Raw genomic sequence first — 23,910 nt, forward strand, 5'->3', positions numbered from 1 at the left:
TTTCACTCCCTAAGATGAATACCTCAGAGATTGGTGTGGGATGGAGAGCCTTTTATTCTCGGGGCTGGGTAGCTCAGAGACGGAAGCAATAATATAGAGCCTTCCACTCCCTAAGATTAATACCTCGGAGGTGTGGGATGGAGAGCCTTTTATTCTCAGGGGTGGGTAGCTCAGAGACGGGAGCAATAATATAGAGCCTTTCACTTCCTAAGCTGAATACCTCAGAGATTGGTGTGGGATGGAGAACCTTTTATTCTCAGGGGCGGGTAGCTCAGAGACGGGAGCAATAATATAGAGCCTTTCACTCCCTAAGCTGAATACCTCAGAGATTGGTGTGGGATGGGGAGCCTTTTATTCTCAGGGCTGGGTAGCTCAGAGACGGGAGCAATAATATAGAGCCTTTCACTCCCTAAGATGAATACATCAGAGGTGTGGGATGGAGAGCCTTTTATTCTCAGGGCTGGGTAGCTCAGAGACGGAAGCAATAATATAGAGCCTTTCACTCCCTAAGATGAATACCTCGGAGGTGTGGGATGGAGAGCCTTTTATTCTCAGGGCTGGGTAGCTCAGAGACGGGAGCAATAATATAGAGCCTTTCACTCCCTAAGATGAATACATCAGAGGTGCGGGATGGAGAGCCTTTTATTCTCAGAGCTAGGTAGCTCAGAGACGGGAGCAATAATATAGAGCCTTTCACTCCCTAAGCTGAATACCTCAGAGATTGATGTGGGATGGAGAGCCTTTTATTCTCAGGGCTGGGTAGCTCAGAGACGGGAGCAATAATATAGAGCCTTTCACTCCCTAAGATGAATACATCAGAGGTGTGGGATGGAGAGCCTTTTATTCTCAGGGGTGGTTAGCTCAGAGACGGGAGCAATAATATAGAGCCTTTCACTCCCTAAGCTGAATACCTCAGAGATTGGTGTGGGGTGGAGAGCCTTTTATTCTCAGGGGTGGGTAGCTCAGAGACGGGAGCAATAATATAGAGCCTTTCACTCCCTAAGCTGAATACCTCAGAGGTGCGGGATGGAGAGCCTTTTATTCTCAGGGGTGGGTAGCTCAGAGACGGGAGCAATAATATAGAGCCTTTCACTCCCTAAGCTGAATACCTCAGAGATTGATGTGGGATGGAGAGCCTTTTATTCTCAGGGCTGGGTAGCTCAGAGACGGGAGCAATAATATAGAGCCTTTCACTCCCTAAGATGAATACATCAGAGGTGTGGGATGGAGAGCCTTTTATTCTCAGGGCTGGGTAGCTCAGAGACGGAAGCAATAATATAGAGCCTTTCACTCCCTAAGATGAATACCTCAGAGGTGTGGGATGGAGAGCCTTTTATTCTCAGGGGTGGGTAGCTCAGAGACGGGAGCAATAATATAGAGCCTTTCACTCCCTAAGCTGAATACCTCAGAGATTGGTGTGGGGTGGAGAGCCTTTTATTCTCAGGGGTGGGTAGCTCAGAGACGGGAGCAATAATATAGAGCCTTTCACTCCCTAAGCTGAATACCTCAGAGATTGGTGTGGGGTGGAGAGCCTTTTATTCTCAGGGGTGGGTAGCTCAGAGACGGGAGCAATAATATAGAGCCTTTCACTCCCTAAAATGAGTACATCAGAGGTGCGGGATGGAGAGCCTTTTATTCTCAGGGGTGGGTAGCTCAGAGACGGGAGCAATAATATAGAGCCTTTCACTCCCTAAGATGAATACCTTTGAGATTGGTGTGGGGGTGGATAGCCTTTTATTCTCAGGGGTGGGTAGATCAGAGACAGGAGCAGGGCTGCAGAGCCTCTCCTTTTCAGGGCTGGATCACTCACTCCCAAGGCTGGCTAGTTCAGGGACTTTAGAAACAATGTCAACGCGTTCACTCCCAGGTTTGGATAGGGCATAGATTGGGACAGAGATCCACTCTGGGCTGGAGAGCTCAGAGATTGGTGAAGGGTACAGAACCGTTCGCTCTCACTGTAGGGTTGCATGAGATGGAGGGAAGGGCAGACTGAACAAGCGCATTCCACTTCTCTCTGGTGTCAGCTGGGACCGGATGCATGTGATCAAGATCCGTTACCATCCAGTGATCTGCTCCATAGACCTTAACATGTACTGCACAGTAGTGGGTGCATTGCCCCCTTCACCCCTCTCCCCCCGGAGCCAGAACACATGAGATCTAATCCCGGGCTTTTCGCTCCGATTACCCAAGTAACACTGCACCAGGGTTCAGAATTACCACGAGCGGGCGCTATTTAGCTCCTGGCTATAGCCCAGCAGCTTCAGGGAGCTACGTTTGACTCTCCAGGCAAGTGGCGCCACACACACATTGCTATGCGATATTATATTAACTGTGTAGATTTTGGAAGTTATTCAAAGGTGAATAGAGATACTGTGCCCCGTACTTATTAGTATTTCCGAATACATATTTTTCGTTCCATGCTACTCCATCTTCGCTGGAACTTATTCCATACAAAGGAGATTCTGATAAGGCCGGGGCATACTGATACCTCAAACTCTTCCCGTAGACATCGTATGACGATAAGGTCATCGAGAACATTAGACATCTGTTCATGGATGGTCCGGCGCTACAGTTTGAACGAAGAACATATTTTAACAGAATTGTAGGTGCAATTAAGAATTGGAACTTATAGGCTGAGTAGTGTGGGCTCCCTTTGCTCCCGTTACCTGATCGCTACCTAAGTAATCACATAGCAGACCAATTTTGTTGTGGAAAAATTATAGGCCGTAGGCATTTTATTTTCTTACAGAAAATACATAACAAAAACAATAACACCATCATTAGCTTTTGGGCACCTTGTGTCCAGTTTTGGAGTTGCCCAAGGCTCCTCCCGAGTCTTTGTTACCCTTGGGCCTCCGTTCCTGGGCACATGCTGCCTACGACTTTCTTGGACCGTGTACCGAAAGAAAGTACTCGGCGTTCCGGCTCCTGCCTGCTTCCTCCTTCTTCCGTTATCTTTGTAGGGTGGGTTGGGTGGTAAATGTTCTTGCTTTCCCTCTTATCCAGGTCCTAGGAGCTTGCCCGAGAGAGGTGAGCTCCTTACCTGGTTTGTCATGTCTCTTCTTTCCTGGGGTTACTTATACCCCAGAGCCCTTTTGTTCTGCCATTGGGGGCCGGGCTTACCCCGGCCGCCTGCTTTTACCTCTCGCACCTTTCCCAGGTGCCATTTCCTGCCCTTCCTGTTCCTTTTGTGCTGTGGGTGTCATTTGGGCGCCCCTCCCCACTGCTCTCGCGCCGTTTCCCCCCGACCCTGCGCCTTAACCCCCAGGCCCTCTATCATGCCGTATTTCATACGGTCCGCGGCCTGGGGCATAGGCTGAGTAGTGTGGGCTCCCTTTGCTCCCGTTACCTGATCCCTACCTAAGTAATCACATAGCAGTCCAATTTTGTTGTGGAAAAATTATAGGCCGTAGGCATTTTATTTTCTTACAGAAAATACATAACAAAAACAATAACACCATCATTAGCTTTTGGGCACCTTGTGTCCAGTTTTGGAGTTGCCTAAGGCTCCTCCCGAGTCTTTGTTACCCTTGGGCCTCCGTTCCTGGGCACATGGCGCCACACCTGAGCGGGCGTTGCCTCGCCCGCTCAGGTCCCCCCCAAAAGCGCTTCTACTTGCACCCCCATTCCTGCAGTGCCCTAAAAATGTTGTCAGAAAAAAAACCATCCCCTTAGTTGACAGGTGTACCCGGTCATGGTGAAACATGTCCGGATTGTTTTGTGAGAGACCATGTTTTATGAAATGGAGCCCTGTGCTCTTACAGTATTTCTCCACTGCTTTATTTAACTTCCTTCTTGCTGTCTCGATTGCCTGTCTCCTATGTGCACCGTACCAGACTCTCCGTGCTATTATCTCGGACATAAAGATTTCAGTTTTCCACCAACTGTGTGCTATGCTATGCAGGGACTCGCAGATGCTCCTTTGTAACTCTCCCCTATTCGTGTGTATAACCAGGTACTCGGGGGAGGGGGGGTCCCTGAAGCCGATTAAGTAGGACAACCTGTCGTGGATGTCCTCCCAGTGCATCCCCAGGAGGCCTCACCATGATGTAATGGTGCTCTTGAAGTGGAGTCCTTGCTTTACTTCCTCAATCCATCTGCCTGCCCTTGTCACGAAGGAGTGCCCTACTATCCATGCCAATTTGTAGGGGCCTGTCTCTGTTGAAATGGGGAAAATAGAGTGTTTCGTATCAGTTCCTCTCTTATGAATTTTTTAAAACATTGCGATTTCCAGCCCCCAATCCGTTTTACCCCATTTGCCCCCAAACCTCCCGCCCATGCCGAAGTTGCTGCTCCTATCCTGAATGAGTGTGTTCCAAACTCAGCTGGATCCCATCCTGCTTTGGACACTCCTTGTTTCAGTACCGCCTGAATCTGGTACCTGCTGAGTGCGCTGCTGTCCCTATGTATTAACAGTTGCCCGTCGACCTCCAGACGAATATCTAGGAATTCTTGGGTGATGCATCTGGGACAGTGGTCCTTCTCTCTGATGCAATTGAGGTCTATTGATCTCCCCTTCTCTGCTTGGTCCGTCTTAGATTTCCTCAACATTATGGACATACCCTTGCTTCCCATACTAATATCGCTTTTTGCCAGGCCATCCCCTGCTACCGTGTTACGGGCTACTAGTTCCCCTACCCTGAAAGCCCCGTAGTATGCCAATGCAAATACTGTCCTGTACAAGGCTGTTTCTTATATGCTACTGCATGTACTTTGTAATACTTTTAATAGAATCACTAGCTTCCCAAAGTTTAGCGGCCTTCTGCTGTCTGGTTTCTTCCCCTCCAACTTTGCCCAACCTTTCATTGCATATTTTATTCTCGGGCTGATAGTTGGATCTGGTACCCCGGTTATCTGTGTTGTGTATGCCACTGCGACCAGATGTGCTGCCGCCCAGCTTTTCTTTTTTCCTTTGGCAAAAGCTTTTTCCAAAAATTCACAAATTTTTTCCGATGAAATTTCCCCCACATCTTGCACTTTTGTTTCCAACAACACATCTTTCACATGCTTTCGTACTGCTTACCCATCTTGTACGTTAGGGCGTTCCTGGTTAGCTTGTTCATGACCCGTTCAGTTCCCTGTGGATTTCCAATTTCTTTAGAGTTGACCTTGAAGCCAACCGTTCTTTCCTTTCCAATGCTTTTAACGGGACCCATGCCTTCTGTGGCGTGGGCGTTCGTTCCCTGTTGGCGTCCGGTCTCAGCTCCCTGAACCTTCCCCACTCAAAACGAGATAAAGCATCAGCTACCACATTTGCTTCACCAGCGATGTGCCTTGCCCTTATGCATGCATTCATTTTTAGGCATTCCAGTGTGATGGCTCTCATCAATTCCAATACTATTGGACAGGACGCGCTACCTTTATTTAACACGTGCACTACTGCATTATTACCCGACCATACTGCCAGCTCCTTGTTTTTTAGCTCTTCCCCCAAGCGCACAATGCTACCCAGATTGGAAAGAGTTCCAGCAGTGTTATGTTCTTTGTCCATTCTGCCTCCTGCCATGCTTTAGGCCATTTTTCTGCACACCACCTTTTCCCTAGTATTGCGCCAAAACCAAAACCACCTGCCGCATCAGTGAACAACACCCTTTTTCTTTCATCATTTATAGGTGAGCGCCAGATGACAGACCCATTGAAAAACCTCAGGAATTCTGCTCAAGTTTCTATGTCTCTCTTAATTCCTCCTCCTAGCCTGACTCTGTGGTGCCCCATCCTGGCCCCTCTTGTTCTCAGCTCAATGCTTCTTTGAAACACTTTCCCTTGTGGTATGATCCTTCCTGCAAAGTTTAGTTTCCCTGCTAGTGCTTGCACTTCTCTCACCGTAGCCTTGCTCCACCCTTTTAGTTCTTTTATTGTTTTCAGCAGGTCTGCTACCTTGTCCTGAGGGATCCGGCATACCCCCTCTCTTGAGTCCATTTCTATCCCTAGGAATTGGATAACCTGTGTTGGGCCCATTGTTTTTTCCCCCGCCAGTGGAAAACCCCACTCACTTGTTATCTCTACAAATGTGTCCAGCGTTGCTTTGCATAGTTTTGATCCTTTGGGCCCTACGAACAAAAAATCGTCCAGGTAATGCACGATCTTGGCTTCCCCCATTTCTTTTGCGACTGCCCATTGCAGAAATGAGCTGACCCTCTCGAAGTATGGACATGAGATGCCGCAGCCCATCGGCAGACATTTGTCTATCAAGTACTCCCCCTCCCAATGCATGCACAACCACTTCTGTGATTTGCTGTTGACTGGCAAAAGCCGAAAGGCTGACTTAATGTCTGCTTTTGCCATCCATGCCCCTTTTCCAGCTTTCTTGACTAATTCCACTGCTTTCTGGAAGTCAGAGTAGGTTACTGTTGCTTCGTCCTGCAGAATGCCGTCATTGACTGAAGCCCCAGGGGGATATGATAAATGGTGGATCAGTCTGTATTCCCCATCCTCCTTTTTTGAGACTAGCCCCAGTGGTGAGCATATGAAATTTTCAAATGACAATACTGAAAAGGGGCCCCCGATTCTACCTAGTTCCACCTCTTTCTGTATTTTTCTGGTCACTATCTCTTTGTTCTCAATGGCGGATTTTAGGTTTTTGGGGATAATCTGTGATCCTTGCCCTGAAAATGGGATGTTAAAACCTTCTGGAAAACCCTGTCTGATCATTTTTGCCCCTTCCTGGTCTGGGAATGTTTGGAGCCACCCTTCCATCCTCTCAATGTTTACCAGTGTGGCTCCCTTCCCGTCCCAGCCCCTAGTTCTGCTTCTCGTTGTTTCTGTTGCTGGGCGCTGTCACCCGTGTGCACTTGGAGCTGCTGTGGTCACCCTTACATCTCTCGCACTTGTGGCTGAATTTGCACTTCCAGCCCCAACTGCATGGTACCCCTTTTTCAAAATTTCGACATTGCCCTGGCTCTGCCTGTGCTGTCCATGTGTTTCCGCTGCCACCTCCCTGTGCAGTTGGTGGCAAGTTGTTCTGCCAACCTCTCTGTGACCCATATTGCCTGCTCCAAAAGCTTTAATCCCTAGCTCTGTCATAGCTGCTTTCGTATCTGCTGTGGTTGTATCTACAGTCAGATCTGAAATCATTCTGCCAATACTGCCTCTTCTGCTGGCCCCCTGAGCTCCGCTCCCTGTTTTCCCATTTTTCTTTTAATACGTTAAATATGTAAAGGTTGAAATTTTCTTTGTCACATCCCATGTCTGGAAAACAGTCCATTTATTTTCTTAACTTGTGGTCATACTCCTGCCATGCATCCCCCTCGAATGCCTTGTATGCCTTCAACACCCTCTGCTGATATGCCACCAATGCTACCCTGTCCTCTGGGAATTTTTGTAATATGATTGTGGATGTTATCTGGAAGGCTGCCATCCAATTGTCAAAACCTTTAACTATTGTTCCCCTCCTTAGCAGCCATTTCTCATCCTCTTTAATGTCCTCTATAGACACATCCATCCCCCTTTTCTGGCAGCCTAATAGAGAAAAAATATCAATAAACTCCTTTCTCCATATCTTTTCCTTTATTTTGTCATGTATATACCAAGCCATTGCCTTCATGGACCTGCCCTGTGCATCCTTACCTATTGTAGGTCTGCCATATTTTGTCATGACTGGTCCCCCCTCCTTGTCTATAGCAACTGTCCCTGCCACTGGTATCGCTGTTGCCCCTATTGGTGCTACCGGTAGTGGATTGGTACTCTGTGGTACTCCTCTGGGATTTGGTGCTATCGGTGCCACTGTTGGTGCCACTCCCTGCGGTGGGCTGCCTGACACTGGTGCTACTGGCTGCGGATTGGTACCTTGTGGTACCTCTCCTGGATTTGGTACTGCCGGTGCCCCCTGCGGTGTTGGGACCGGGGTTTCTGTGGGTTCCGCCCCTGCACCCCCGTCCCTTTCTGCTTCTCCTTTCTCACCACCCCTTTCCACTTTACCCTTGCCTTTAGGTGATCCCTCTCCTCATCCTCTCTGCTCCCTTCCTCTGATGAAGAATACCCATGCTCCTCCATGGGTCCCCTACTGCCTCCGCCCCTTCTGCCATTGGTTCTGGGTGACTTACCCGTACCTGTGACACATGCTTTCAACATTTTAACAATTTTTTTTCCCACATCAATATTCACAGTACCTTTGTTTTTCATGTTCTTCTTCCTCTTCCTGGGTGTCTCTGGCTGTACCTGCGATTTCCTCCGCTCTTCTCTCCTCCTCTTTTGTCCTTGTGGCACTTCATCTTCGCCTTCGTTGCTGCTGGGCTCCACAAATACCAAAGGTGACATTGCCTTTGCCCTCTCCTCCTTTCGTACTACATCCAGCACCCATTGTGCCCCATACTCCTTCTCTGCCTTCTTTGCCCATTCACTGAACTCATGGGCCCTTCTTGCCCTTTCTTCTGCCATCCTCCTTGTCTGAATGCCTTCTTTCTGCAGTGTTGATTTCCTCCCTTCTTTCTCCCTTGTCTTGCGCTTTTATTGTGTTGGCTCCCTGACTCTTGCCTTCATGCTTGTTGAATTGTGCTGTCAAAGAAGCCCAACTTTCGCTTCTCGCTGTTATTTTTCCTGTCCCCTTAAAGTGATTTGAAAAACATGCCCCCGAGATTCCGGACCTTGCGATTAGAAACTCCGGTCTGTGGGACGTGGTTCCCCTTCTCTGGGCCTTTCATACGTTGGTGTTTGTAACTATGAGAAAATAGTGCATGTCCCTTTAACTTTACTCCGCTTAGCCCGGGCTTTTCGGGCCTTGCCGCTCTTTCCGGGACTTAGCCCTGCCCTTTTTCTCCTCCGCACCTCTTTGTTTACCCACTATTCTTGCCGTTGGGCTGTTGCGCTGTTGCACTGTTACTTCCTAGTCCTGATGCCATGGGCGGGTCAGCCCCTCCTTTCCCGTGTGCGTCGCACTGCACTCCGGAGACCGCCTGCCCTCCAGGGACCTTCTCGCAATGCCGGAAACCTTCCCGATCTTTGCGCTGCCTTTCCTTTCAGCTGGCGACTCCCCGTTCAGCCCGTTTCCCCTTCCGTGGATCAATTGCGCATCACGGCTCCCTCAACTTCGCGGCCTGCTTCTGCCGGATCCTTCTTTCTGAGTACGCCGGCTGGACCTTTCACACCGACCTCCGGTTTCAGCCTCGTACTCCCTCGCTGCAGCTCTTCCCCTTCATTCGGCATCCTTCACTGCACGGCTCTGTGGGTAAGTGAAACTCTGGATGACTGTAATGAAAAAACGACCAGAACCGAAAGGTGAAAAAGACAAAACTGTAAACCCGCAAGAGTGAACGTCTTTCTTTCCCCCTTATCCAGGTCCTAGGAGCTTGCCCGAGAGAGGTGAGCGCCTTACCTGGTTTGTCATGCCTCTCCTTTCCTGGGGTTACTTATACCCCCGAGCCCTTTTGTTCTGTTATTGGGGGCCGGGCTTACCCCGGCCCCCTGCTGTTACCTCTTGCACCTTTCCCAGGTGCCATTTCCTGCCCTTCCTGTTCCTTTTGTGCTGTGGGCGCATTTGGGTGCCCCTCCCCACTGCTCTCGCGCCGTTTCCCCCCCACCCTGCACCTAAACCCCCAGGCCCTCTATCGTCCCGTATTTCATACAGTCTGGGGCCTGGGGCAAATGAAATGTGGAAAAGAATGTTGAACCCAACTTCTAGCCCAGAAGGGCTGGCAATAGCTGCATTTGCAAAAAGCCGGGAAATACCGATATCACATGAAATAGCTTAAGGTTTTTGGGCCGGTGGCAAAGTCTTAGAATAATTAAGGGATCTGTAATTGTTGGTCATAGGACGAGTCGAACCTTGTAAGGTCATTTTTTTAACATGTGAATCATTATATGTGATTTTAAAGTTTCTATTTTTGTGAGGATTTTTAAGATGATTTCTGAGTATTCCTGGCTAATGGGTGACCAGGAGCAGCTTTTTGCTCCTAGTTTACAAATCCTAATTTCAGCCCCTGCTGTAACGTGCATTGCATTGATATGTTATGCATGTGTTTCAAATCCCCCCCATAGCGGTTTCAAAGTGCCCAGGAGTGTCCATTGGGTGGCAAACTGTGCCACCGCCAGGGGTAACCAGGTGACAGTCTGCTGGAAGTGGGGAGTTAAATGCGACCAACACAGGGCGTGAGATATTCAGCGGGAGAGAATAGTTTTGTGATAGCCTGGGTGGGCCTCAGTTCTATTAGGTGGGTGACGGCTCTGCAACAGGCTGGAGGCAGACATGTCCTAGAGGGGCTGATTTATGGAATTATTTGCGCCAACAAACTGGGATTTGTGCTCCATTCTGCCCGCAAATCCCTGTTTAACAAATGGGGATTTGCGAGCAGAATGGCGCACAAAGCCCGTTTTTCGGCGCAAATAATTCCATGAATCAGCCAAATAGTGTTGTGGAAATTGGCACGTGAAGGCAGTTGGGAGAAGTGTAAGTTACTACGCAATGTAATGGCGGATGCTGATAGTGGGAGCGAGCGAGCGGCCCTGCTACCACAGATAAATGACGCCATTGCTTGAGCAGCCAAACAGCTCTAAGAGGCAGCTGCTGCGCGAGCAGGGAGCTTGGGAAGGAGTGGGCTAGGGTCTGCAGAAGATTCCCAGAAGAGCCTGGCGCTGGCTTAAGAGGAGCTGTGTCTTTCCAACACCAGCGGCACCCCGAAAGGAAAAACAAAAAAGCAGCTTAAGGGGGGCGACTGATAAAGCAGGCACAGTGCTCATTGACTCGCAGGCGAAGTAATACGTGGAATCCCACCCCCACTTGGGAGTGTCTGCAGGGCCACGCGGTTACCATGACTATATATTGGGAGATGGGGGGGGGGCTTCCCCAGGGTTGCTCGCATGGACTGGTAATCGGTATTGGACATACATTTCACACGCGGCTCTGACAGGTGTGTTTCGGATTGAACCTTCTGAGTTCGGATCTAGAAGTTCTTTGCTGAATTCTCGGCTCATGCACTTGACATATGTGTGACACTGGCCTCCAGGGCTGCATGCGTTATGCTTCTGTATTGGTTATTTGCACACTAGCCAGCTAGCGTGGGCCACTGGTGCAGAGTTTTGTCATGCACCTTTAATTCACCAATCCGAATCCAAGTAAAGCAGACTCACCCTTTCACCCACAGATAATCCATAAAAAAGAGCACCATTGAAGTGGGCAGTAATAACACCAACTCTCTATAGTAAGCCTAACATGATAATTCTATGGGCGTAGGTGGTGCGCGCACCCATCAGCAAAGCAGCTTCAAAGCACTGAAAAACGGTGTGCTCATAACGGTTTCGGTATTTCATTATTTATTTGATTGGGTATTTATAATGCGCCTAAACAGCAAATGGTGTTTCAAGGTGCAACAAGACAAAGGGGGACAGGGATGAAAAAGAACAGAAACACGGTCCTACGAGGTCTTGTGAACATTCGGATCGTGCAAGTGCAGTAACAAGAAGTACAAGGGAGTGGGGCAGGTGGGGGGATGTGCCGGTCAGAGTGGAACGTGCTAATGCTATTTATTATTTATTTTTTAGTTTAGCATTCATAGCAGCGCCCACTAGCGTGAGGAATCACGACGCTGGCTACAGTAAGTGCAATTAACAAGTTAAAGGAAACATGCTTAGGCAGAAGCTGCGCAAGATGGTACAGGGGCTACATCAAATATGCAGGTAAAACAGGTCAAATGCAACATCAGGATGGGTGCACAAAATTGGAAAACCCTCACCTCATGGTACGGGGGCTACATCAAATAGACAGGTACAAATAGGTAGTACGGCGCACGGCTGACAGTGTCAATCCGGGGGTTACAGGTAACAATAGGTAAAATGCCTCACCGCATGGTGTGGGGGGTACATCATGCATGCAAACAAGCAAGTGTGACAAGAATAGGTGTGAGCGCATAGACTGGCAAAGCCTCCCCTGATGGTGCGGGGAGGGGGGGCTACATCAGGCATGCAAAACAAGCAGGTGTGACAAGAATAGGTGCAAGAGCATATACTGGCAAAGCCTCCCCTGAAGGTGCGGGGAGGGGGGCTACATCAGGCATGCAAAACAAGCATGTGTGACAAGAATAGGTGTGAGCGCATAGAGTGGCAAACTTCATCACATGGTGCAGTGGGGCAGCAACATTGGGCATATGAGCAAGCAAGTGTGACAGGAATAGGCGTGGTTACATTAGGTGGTACGTGTAGGTATATTAACATACAGGCAGACCTCCCATGATTGCGCAGGAGCTGTTACATGCATGCATACAGATCGGTACTAGACAGAGTAGGGCCTGAGTGGGCAACGCCCAGCCAAAATGTGTAAATGCCCATTCAGCAGTGCTGTGTGGGCATTTACAGATGTTAATGTCACTGCGGTGGGCTCATCTACATTAGCTTCAGGCCCCACATGTTAGATAATCCTGGCTACGCCTCTGACTACGTAAGAAAGAGAATCAACAACTGGCACAAACAGGGGCTATCATTGTTGTGTGCAGTCTTGGTGGTATAGCTGCAGTGGGGGGGTTCCATTGGTCAGAGCTCACACCCTCGTTGTGGGACGTGGTGACTTTCAAGCAGCTAAATGCAGGCAACATAACCATTTTTTGTGCAATATAAGCCTTTGGGGGTAGGTGATAAATCAAAGGCACAAGCTTGGGGAGGAGCATATTAGCGGCAAGAAGTTGTATGTCAGGAAGTAAGACATGATCTAAGCCAGTTATGGGACGAGAGTAGGCAAAGTGACATTTCCTATAGGGTCATAGTGAGGTATTCTAATAACAGAGGCAAGCAATAAGATTGTGTCAACAGGCTCAGAATAGCGCCTAGATTCAGCAAGGCAGAGTTGTGTCAGCAACAGTGGCGGGGTGGACCATTGCGCTGAGGTAGGAGAGAGCGTTGGAGCCATCAGCATTCAGGAGGGCAGCGGCCAGGGCCCACCAAAGGAGGTGAAGGGCAGTTCATTGAATGAGCGCGACGTGGCAATGTTGATTAAGCCGGGCCAAAGTGGAGCTGGTAAAGTGCTGGGCACAGCCAGCGGGATGTGCAGGGAACAAAGGAAGGATCCCGTGGCAGGAGGTAGGAGCGGGTACAGCACCGAAGCGCAGGTGCAGCATAATGGTGGCAGGAATCAAGTTAGAGCTGCAAGGGGGTTCACCAGAGACAGAGGTAGAGATAGTGCATGGGCAAAACAGCAAGAAAGGTTCCCAGCGCAGGGAGGTGTTAGGCGTGGGATTGCCAGTGGCGAATGCAGCATGTGGAAAGGACTGGGGGCAAGGATGTGAGGTATGTCAGGCGGAAGGGACTGGGGGTAAGGATATGAGATATGTCAGCTCAGGGGTGTAGAATCGCACCCCTGCAAGGTTGCGCATTGCAATGACGCTAGAGGTTGGCAATTGAAGGCAAACAGGTGCCTGCGGGTCACAAGTGGGCGAGATTGAAGAGTTGAACAAGCTGCAAGTGCATCTCTTACCTTGATAAAATGGAAATTCAGTATGGCGGGTGTGTAGGAAATGGAAGGAGGTTGTCACCACCAGAGATTCGGGCATTACGGCAGCCACGGCCAGACAGAGCCCGACAGGGAAGCAGACAAGGGCCTTAGAATTGGGCCTTAGGATTGGGCCCTAAGGCCTTAGAATTGCCCCCTAAATCCTTAGAATTAGGCCTTAGAAGTGGGCCCTAAGGCCCTAGAATTGGGTCTTGGACAGGGCCGGCACGGCCTGCCGGCTCCCTTGGCCTGCATGTTTCTTTGTGTGCTGCAGTCGGTGAGGTTATGTCGGCAATATTGACATGGCCAAAGTTACAAGTCGGTGTAACTCCAGCATGGCTTGAGTCCTTTGGTGTACCCGCACGTTGCAAGCAGGGGGCAGGGATGCAGGCCGGCATCTCTTGTGGTCCCATCAGTGCTGCGATCTAAATAGCCTTCAGAAAGTTCCCCTGTAAAAGTGCAGTTTTTAAATATTTATAAAAGATGCTGGTAGGCTGAAAGATAAGGTCTCTAGTACCTGCATCCGTTTTTCTTTGCAAAACGTTTATTTTGCTTCCAAAACGCACTGCATGCATTCTTCTTGGTGTAGATAAAAAGAGTAGACATTTTTTCTCAATGACAACTCCAGTGATTACACACCCCTTATATCAGCTCTCATGCTTTTATGATAATTAGTGCTTTGGTCACATGATCATCCACCGGATGCGGCAAAGGCAAATTCACATGAATGGAAAGACAACACAGTATGTTTCTTGCTTATGGCTGAGATCAGCGTGGACCTTGAAGTTCAGATGTTTGAATCTTGGTAGGGTCCTCTCAGAATTTCATTCTTTTAAAGTATGGAAATGTATCACTACTGACCAGAGCCGGCCTTAGGGGAGGGCGGACCGGGCGGCCGCCTGGAGTGCCACGCCCCCCAGAGCCCCATTAGCCCCCGCCAAGCCAGCGGCGGGAGTCTTTCAAGGGCTCCCCCCGAGCTGGAGTAGTGTGAGAAGGCGCGGCAGGTAAGCTTTTGCTATTAAATGCGCCCTAGGCGACAGGCGCATTTAATGACAATAGGGTGCTGTTGTCAGCACCCTATTGTCATTAAATGCACCCCTCCACCGCTGGCACTTTTAATAACAAAAGGCGCCATTAACCCCCCACCACACCATCTCGGGGCAGTCTTTCAAGTGTAGTGGTAGAAGGCGTGGCAGGTGCCTCATTTTAATTAAATGCGCCCGCGGCGGCGGAGCGCATCTAATAACAATAGGGTGCTCATAGCACCCTATTCATATCATTGCATTCAAAAAAAGGGGGAAAAAAGTGGTACATCCTGGCCCTGCCCCCCCCCCCCATCCCTGCCCTCTGTTGACCAGACCTAAGGCCGGCCCTGCGACTGACTTGATTAACAGCAGCACCTGCCATTTTCAGTTCCGAAGACAGTAGTAGGAGATGTAGAAATTACACAGTTACTGTACTCATAGGAGAGGGGTGATACTTTGCTGTGTAGAGTAAGCAGGCCAGTTTTTAGTTAGTCTTTGGTGCAGTCCGCAGTACGGGTTCGGAGCACCTAGTGGTGTCCATGGATTGGCAAACTATGCCCGTCCAGGGGTAGCCAGGCCTTAGTCTGCTTGAAGAAAGAAAACAAGAGAGGGAAATGATTGCATGGAATGACTTTGTTAATGGGAAAATCACCAATTATGGTGAACTAGGCCAAGAATAACTCGAGCCCCGACCATTCACTGTGCATAGTCACACAAAGCATCACAGATGGTATTATTGATGACATCACTGACAGCATCACATATGACATCACCATATACATCCTACGTAATGGTAAGAGTTTAAAAAATAACTTCCGCCCACCCAATGACTAAACTCTGAACATGATTTTTGTTTCCTCCTTCCCAGATGTTACGTGACTGTGCATCAGGCTTTCATGCATCAGTGCTCTAAGTATACACTCTACATCCAGAAACGCGCCTAGCTAATAAAGTATGTTTCAGCCTTTGACTCCAGGATTAACCTTCCTCAGGGTTCTGATAGAGCTAGACGTGCACTTCTTGTGCCGAGCGCACCATACAGCCCATGCTCTACCTTCGTGCTCCATGCTGTCCCTGCTGCCTATGGGGACTTAGGTTAAGGATGCTATTTTGACAACAGAACTTCAGTAGAAAGCTTGTCTTAGTATATGTACATTTTGTGAAACATGGCCTAATTCACGGGAGGCCTACCTGCCGTCCTGCGTATGATGGCTGTAGTCCCTTAAACACAACCCACAGTAAGCACGTTGTGTCAGGATCTCTACTGAAGGATGGTTTCATATGCAACATCATCAGTGATGCCATCGACCAAGACATTTCTGATGTCATCCGAGTGCATGGTAGGGATGTGAGCTATGGTGGCGCAGGTTACCTTAACTGCCACATTTCTAAGGGCCTCATTACGAGTTTGGAGGTAGCCATGCCGCTATTTGCGGCATGGCTGCCTCCAAGCTCGGGTCCGGGTTCCTTGAATGAGGAATTACCGGGCCATTCTAACGTTGGAGGACCCGGTAATTCCTCATTCAATTTACCCATCCCCATTCCCATTTGAGCCCCCATAGGGCTCAATGGGAATGGGGAGGGAGCTTACAACGGGCCCGTTAATAATGGGCCTGTTGTTAGCTCCATGGTCCCCTTGCGGGAACCGCAAAGGACATCTGGTCTGACCAGACGTCCAGAGCGGGTCCCACAAGGGAACCTCGTAATAGGGCAGAATGGGTTTAACGGCACCGGCACCTTCACCGGCGCCGTTTATCCCATTCCGCCTGGGTCGTAATGAGGCCCTGGGGGTCATTACGAGGTTGGAGGTAGTCATGGCACTATTTGCGCCATGATGCCTCCAATAACGGGACCGAGTCCGGTGTGGTGCAATGGGGTATCCCCTACCGCCCGACTCGTAATGACCCCACCCCTACGTTTTTTGGATTTTTTACTGCAACCATAACATCCCTTTAATAACGTTTCTGTCATTGAATCTGAACTTTTTTATGCCCGAAGGTGTTTCACAATGTTCTAGCACTTGATGCAAGTTAGTGAAAGTCCTCTCTTGACATATATAAAATAACCTTTTGTAGGATACATTGCTGTGACACTTTCCAGCAGCACATGCTGGGGGTGCAAGTTATGGCTGAATCAGCCACACCCCAAGCCTACAAAGAGATTGGGGGAAGAATTCCACCGATGTTGGTTCCACCCAAGTAGTAAATACTACATCACCTGAAAACACCTATACATTATTATTCCAGTACACTCCACGAACATTCTTCAATGTTGTGTAGACCATTCTTGATTTCATGAGCTCCCTCAACAGAAGCCACTTTAGGGGCAGACACAGAAGCCGTGTCATGTCCGTCACCAGGGCGATCACTGAAAGTATGCGGAGCTATACACAATGGTACCTACTCTGATTAATCATGAAGGATGTTTAGCATCCTTTCATGGACTCACCCCTTCAGGCTAGTGCTGAATCCTCGTGCAGCGCATACTGACCATTCTTCGAAGTGGAGTTAATCAATGAAGGCACCACTTTGTATAACTCGGCCTGCTTTCCGTGATCGCCCTGATGAAGGGCATGAGTCTGAAATCCACTGGCCACGGCTTCTGTTTCTGCCACTGTAGAATTTACTAACTGACAACATTCTGAGTGATAGAGCTAATTCTACTGCCCTGTCAGGTTTTGGGCCTTTGCCTGGCCCTGATTGCAACCCAAATAGACGGTGGTCCACCATCCCTTTCTTTACAGTTCAGGATGTTTTTGAGCTATGAATAATTTGAAATCTGCCTCGCCCCTGGACCCTATCCCTTTGGTCACACTTAAACATATCTCCACCCAGATCACCCCTTGGATTACATTTGCAGTCAACAAATCGTTTGCATCAGGAATTATCCCGGAGGAGCTGAAGCGTGCCCTTGTAATCCTGCTTCTAAAGAAACCACAATTGGAACCCTCTGTACCATCTAACTTTTGCCCAATTTCACTTCTTCCATTTCTTATGAAATTGATGGAATCTTTAATCACTCCTCTGCTTAGTTCCTTTGTAGAGTCTTATTTCTTTAATCCACTTCGGTCCGGCTTTCATCCTGGTAGGGGTACAGAATCCTTACTTGTATCAGTAGTGGATGATCTGACACACCTTTTTGACCAGGGTGGAGGAGTGAGGGCGCAGTTTTTATTAGACCTGTTGGCCACCTTTGATACTGTTGACGACCCTACCCTGATCACCCGTCTGTCCTGTGCTGGACTCTATAGACAGGTACTTGCGTGATTTTCCTCCTTCTTGGAGGGGCGGTCTAAGTCTATCTTTTTATCACCTTTCTATTCTAAAACTATGGGCCTCATTACGACCCTGGCGGAATGGGTTAACGGGTGCCGCAAATGGATGCGGACCAGTTAAACCCATTCCACCTGATTACGAGGTCCCCTCGGGGGACCCATTAAGGACGCCTGGTAAAACCAGGCATCGTTACCGGGTCCCACGAGGGGACCAAGGAGCTAACAACGGGCCGGTCATAATCGGCCTGTTGTTAGCTCCCTGCACCCATTCCCGTTGAGCCCTATGGGGGCTCGAATGGGAATGGGGAAAGTCCGGGCCCGGGTTCCCTGAGGGAGGAATTACCGGGCTCTCCAAACTCAGAATGGCCCGGTAATTCCCCATTCAGGGAACCCGGACCGGACCCGGTTTTGGAGGCAGCCATGCCGCCAATAGCGGCATGGCTACCGGCAAACCCGTAATGAGGCCCTATGTCTTTAATTTGCACAGGCCCTCAAGGATCTGCTTTATCTCCCATTCTGTTCAGCATTTATATCCAGCCACTTGTCGGACTCATCCTCTCTCACGGCTTCATGTGCTAATCCTACGCCGATGACACGCAAATTATTTTGCAGCTTGATCTCTCTTCTTCTGAGACGGCTGCACGGCTGAGGGACTGCCTTGATGCCATGGGGGGTTGGATGGCCGACAACTGGCTGAAGCTTAATGCTGAAAAAACAGAGGTGCTGGTTGTAGGTTGCTCTGATCCTTCTTCGACTCTTGGGCCCTGCCCTTCTTCGGTTGCAGTGGTGAAGGATTTAGGTGTAAAAATCTCAGCCTCTCTGTCGATGAAGGACCAGGTCTCCACTGTTAATCAATATGGTCACTTAAAGCTGCGGACTCTTCGCAAGGTTCTTCCTTTTATCCCCTCTTTCTTTCATGATTCCTAGTAGTATTGACTACTGCAAAGCCCTCTACTTGGCAGAGCCAGCTTATCTGCTTCGCTGTCTTGAGTTGTTACAAAACATGGCAGCCAGGGTGATTCTTCATCCTCCTTTTGGCTGTCGTATGACCCCACTTCTACACCAATTACACTGGCTCCCGGTTGAGAAATGTGTTCTATTCAAGTATCTATCTTGAGGAGAACCATCTCTAGTTCCGGAAGCACCTCAAAACCTTCCTCTTCGCCTTGGCTTTCTCTCCGCCTCTCCCCTGCTAAAGTTACTGAAACTGCACTGAATCTGCAACTGGGCCACTCACCGTTCTCGGTCCTTGGCCCAGCCACTCTCCCCTGCACTGCCTCCCTGGCACCCCCTGCACTGCGGGACTGTGTTTGTATCCCTACAGCCCCCCTTCCCAGCACTTGTCTGCACTTACCTCGCACTTGCCACTAGCTGGCCCTTGTTATTTATCCTGTATGATATTAACCCTGTACTGCACTTTCCCCTCTCCCTTTCCTCCCTGCACTTTTCCCTTCCCTTCTACCCTTGCAATTGTGCAATCTGAATGACACCTGGCCTAGTAGGATCATTGTCTGTCTCCCCGTGTTCCTCCCTCCTGCCTCGTCGCGCCTCGAAACACTTGTGTATAGTCGCGTTACAAATGCCATATCATATCATATCTATGCATTGTGCTCAGTGAGTTCTATAAAATTGGAGCTGAATACATTCAGGACAAATGTTGTCCTTACATTCCTGCTAGGGAACTGCGCTCTCAATCTTCTCTGACTATTCTGTAAAGCACTCTCGTGTAGGGGAACACACCTTTTCTGTGGCTGCTGTGAAAGCCTGGAATTCCCTCCCCGTGCTCAGCTGGCTGTGACGCCACATATATCCTTTTGCTGCTTACTAAAGGCCCATCTGTTTATGTTCGTCCCCTCTGTCATGGTGCTCTGGTCTGAGCATGATGGTCTGTAGCGCCAAGATGCCTGTGGGCAGTGGAGTAACGTTGCTGAAAATGTTGGGGGGGGATATGTCATCTGAAAAAAAAATGCCCCATTCAAATGAATGGGGACAAAATCGTGTGCCATGAAAGTTGGGGGGGACAAACACCCCTGTTCCCCCCCCTAAAATTATGCCCATGCCTGCTGGTGTTTGTTGATCTTTAGAAGTGTACTTAGCCATTGTGAACTCCCATTTGGACTATTGTAATGTCTAGTAGCAGGCATCCAGCATAAACATCTGCAACGATTGCAGAGGGCACACTATGCAGCGGTAAGACCGGTTTTTGGAGTGGCCAAAACCTCTCCTATTTCAGCACTACGTCGCTCTCTTCTTTGGCTACCAGTGGGGGCAGAATCCATTTTAAGATTCTGTGCCTCACCTACAAATATCTTAACAGTCTTGCGCCATTATATATGACAGATAAAGTGACTAGACGCCTACCTTCCCGGGAACTGCGTCAGCGGATACGCTGCTTTTGGTGATTCTGGCGTCCTCTTGCATCGCCAGAGGAGACAGAAGGTTCGCAGAGTATGGCCCCAGGCTATGGAATAGCCTTCCCAGGGAAATTAGGGAAAAATAAACTCTTTTTTCAATTTCATAAAGATCTCAAAACTCAGGTCTCTGAATATACAGGTACAAAATATGAAAAGATTTTCTTTAAACTCCTGTCTGAGATAACGATGTATACCGCTCCTTGTACCAACTGCGCATAGATGTGGTTAAATCCGCTCAGTGCGCTATACAAATACAAATACATGCATGAGGCGCGTGTGATTTAAAGGGGCCATCACTGGCATAGAGAGGTGTTGACCATAGCTTCATGCATGTGATTTACTTAGAGTGACCCTTACTGGCACAGATAGGTTGTCACAACAGATCTATGCCAGTAATGGTCAAAGTAAAACACTATGCCAGCAGTCTCTGCAAGGGATTTACAGTGACCAAGTATGTATGGTTTGTCACTGTAAATTCCTTGCAGAAATGATTCAAACACACATGCACGCACACACTCTTATCCAACACACACAAGTATGCAAACATAGATGTACAGCTAGACTCACTCAATTAGTCATCCATGGCATGCACACACACATACAATCCATTACATTCAAAGTCAACACATTCATACATACATAATATATATGCGTATACGCACATACGTGCATAATATATCCATGATACATAATACATCCACATACATACATACAAACAACACTTACCGTTTTTCAGGACAGGCCGGGGCAACGCACCGCACAAGGCAGGCAGCACGCGTGACGTATGCACGCGCTCGGCACCAGAGTGCCCAGGCCTTCTTGGGCACGCCGATGCCGCCTGTAGCATTGCCAGTGTGGTTGCAACGGCAACCCTGTGAGTGGCGTGCAGCACTTGGTGCGGCACTCTCCGTTTTTTTCATCTCACCACGGTTGGTGATCAGCGCGCTGACCGCCAGCCCTGATGATGTCATTTTTTTTAAAGACCCTGTGAGTGGCGCATTGCACTCGTCGACATGCCACTCGCATGTTTTTTTTTATGTTTTATCGGGGCTGGCGCTCAGTCAGTGCCAGTCGTGACTGAGTGCCATCCCTGTGGGAGGGGTCAGGGGTGCACCGGGCACCAGGAGAGAACCAGGGGGGACAACTGACCCCCCTGCCTCTCCTGGCTCCGCCACTGCATCAAAGGTGCTTCATTCCCCTGGCCTCTTCTTCTACAAAGCCTGCACTCCTTCTCTATACTTTTCCCAGGCATTTCTTAGTTTCACCCCATTTACTCACAGCTCAGGGGGAGCATGATGGGGAGCCCAATGGCTTGTGGGGCACCCGTGTGCTAAAGGCAATGCAGCCTTCCCTAATGGCGCTTCTGTGATCTGGGGTCCTCTGCAGTATTAGGAGTCTCCAGTACTGGATATGCTTGGACTGCCAATATGCTTTGCTTTAGACAAATATACAGCATTTATTCCTGGCATTGGGAACATGGTCCCTGTAACCCTGTCATCGCTAAGGTGTCTGGAGAGTTTGGAATTAGGAGCGCCATTAGGATGCATCGCCTCTCCCTGGCCGGACTCTCGGGTCAAGTCTTATCGTGGTTTGCATCTTTCCTGTCTGATAGGACCCAGATTCTTACCCACTCTTCCTTTCTTTCTCCGACCACTCCCCTTGTGCACAGTGTTCCCCCTTCTGCACAGTGGTCCCCATTCTGCACAGTGTTCCCTAGTGCTCTGCCTTGCCCCTGGCTTTATTCAACATCTACATTCAGCCCCTCTTGCTGCTAGTCCCCTCCTAGATGGTTCGCTGCTACTCCTATGCCGACGACACCCAAATCATCCTCCGGCTTGATTTGACCCAGTCAGAATCGTCATCACAGATTAGGAGGTGCCTAGTGGACGCGGGTAGATGGATGGGCAGCAATTGGCTTACACTGAATGAAGACCAGAAGAGGTCTTGGTGGTGGGTCCCTCTTCTCGCCACACTCGGGGTTCTCTATCAGACTTCTCTTTGTGGTCGATGGCCTGGTGGCCTTCAGAGTTGGGCCCATGTCCTTCACCAGTGTCTCAGGTGAGGAATTTGGGGTGTATCTTCTCTGAATCATTATCTGCAAGCCGGCCATTTTCAGCTAAGAGTGCTCCAGAGGGGTTTACCACTCTTCCTGGAGCATCTTTGCCCGCTTGTGGTTTCCTTCCTCATCTTAAGTCGTCTGGACTACTGTAATTCACTACTTTTGGCCCAACCTATCTATCTCGTGCACCGTCTTCAAGTTTTGCAAAACCTTGCGGCTCGCATGAGCACTAATACTCCTTATGGGGCTCATATTTCACCAGTTTTGCGAACTCTGCACTGGTTACTGGTACAGACACGGATTCTCTTTAAATCTCTCTGTATTGTCCACCGGGCCTACTATGGCCAGGGAGCAGAGCAGGGAGGGAGACAGGAGAAATTCCAGCCTTACATCCCGACTTGTTCCCTTGGATCAAGTGAAGCCTGCCTGCTGGTTATTCCTCGTGTCCCTCTTGCCCGTGTGGGTGGTCGTTCCTTTTCTCTGGTGGCGGCCAGAACGTGGAACACCCTCCCCTTTTTTCTTCGGGCTACTGGAAACCATCTCAGGTTTCAGCAACTCTTAAAACTCATCTGTTTTAGGGGTCTGGTAAACCCTGCGGTATCCTTCAGGGCCCATTTCTTTTGCTGCTTCATCGGCGTCTATTCTGCTATGCGGTCATGTGTTTCTACACTATATGTCAGGGGAGTTGCTAGGTCTGGAAAAACCCTGGGGCTACGCTACTGTCGGAAATGTCGAGACTTGGGCCTAGCTAGCCTTTTGCTTGTAGCTCCTGAGATTCTATCCGGGGCTACAACCAAAAGATCAGGGGCTATAGCCCCCTTAATCCCCCCTAGCAACGCCCCTGCTATATGTAACTCATATCCATGACATCCTGTAGCTATAAAGGGGTGACTACGGTTTTGTGTTATCTGAACTTCATACAGTGTGTATTATTTCGGACCGGTGCGTCAGTTACTTGCATATTTGTTACACATTGGGATTGTTGTCGCTAGAAAGGTTTTCTGACCTCCTCACACACGTCCCCAGTGAGGGACCTGTGTTCCTATGCGAGGAAGAAAGTCAGACCGTCCGCATGAGAGCCTGCGTGATAACGTCACATGCATGGAGTGATTCTTTGACGCTGGCATGCTGCTGCCTGCTATGAATATTATGCAGATGACGCAGGGATATATGCGCCGCTATCAGATGCCAGGAGCAGGTCTGAACGCAACCGAGCTGTGCCCAGAATAGGAGGTTGGGCACTGCATGAAACAGAAGGAGAGGGACATGGAGGGGGCGGGGAGCTTATGCCACATCCTGTCTACGCCACGGCTTCCGACAAAGTCCAGTCCCATTGCCTTTTATTCAGATCTGGTCAGACCGTCAGCTCTGTCTGGTGGGGAGCACAGCAGCTGTGATGGGCTCTGGCAGGGGCCGGGGTTAGGGCTTGTGGAACTACACTCCCCAAATAACTTCACAAACTCTCAGATGCAGCGCCCTATGCTCAACTATGTGGAAGGCCTTCCATCCCCCAACTGGCAGCATCCCCACCTGCCAAGCCCCCCCCCCCAATTTACCAATTTCAGGTAAGAGTTGATCCCCTGCTCATTGCGTGGCGGTGAGGGTAGGAAAACTATACAGGCACCCACACAGTCACATATTTAAAGGCACAGCAACCAGTGGTACAGGCTTGTTCTGATTACTTGCCAGCCCCAGACCATCCATGCTGACCTCAGTACGTCCAGAGCCGG

The 23,910-nt window shown here is 49.4% G+C and overlaps 1 protein-coding gene across 4 annotated transcripts in view; it reads left to right on the plus strand.

The window, feature by feature from the left end:
* TNN (tenascin N) overlaps positions 1-23,910 on the plus strand; it is a 235,065-nt gene that overhangs the window by 4,709 nt on the left and 206,446 nt on the right. For 2 of the 4 annotated variants that reach the window (XM_069641132.1, XM_069641133.1), the window contains exon 1: positions 8,816-9,163. The exons of the other annotated variants lie outside the window; for them this stretch is intronic. In XM_069641132.1, the coding sequence (XP_069497233.1) occupies positions 8,831-9,163 (333 nt within the window). In that variant the 5' untranslated portion in view covers positions 8,816-8,830. Of the gene's footprint in view, positions 1-8,815; positions 9,164-23,910 lie in introns of those variants that run through there. 4 annotated transcript variants of the gene reach the window in all.

This window comes from Ambystoma mexicanum, chromosome 1q (genome assembly GCF_040938575.1).
Source record: "Ambystoma mexicanum isolate Mex_15411 chromosome 1q, UKY_AmexF1_1, whole genome shotgun sequence".
Classification (NCBI taxonomy): Eukaryota; Metazoa; Chordata; class Amphibia; order Caudata; family Ambystomatidae; genus Ambystoma; species Ambystoma mexicanum.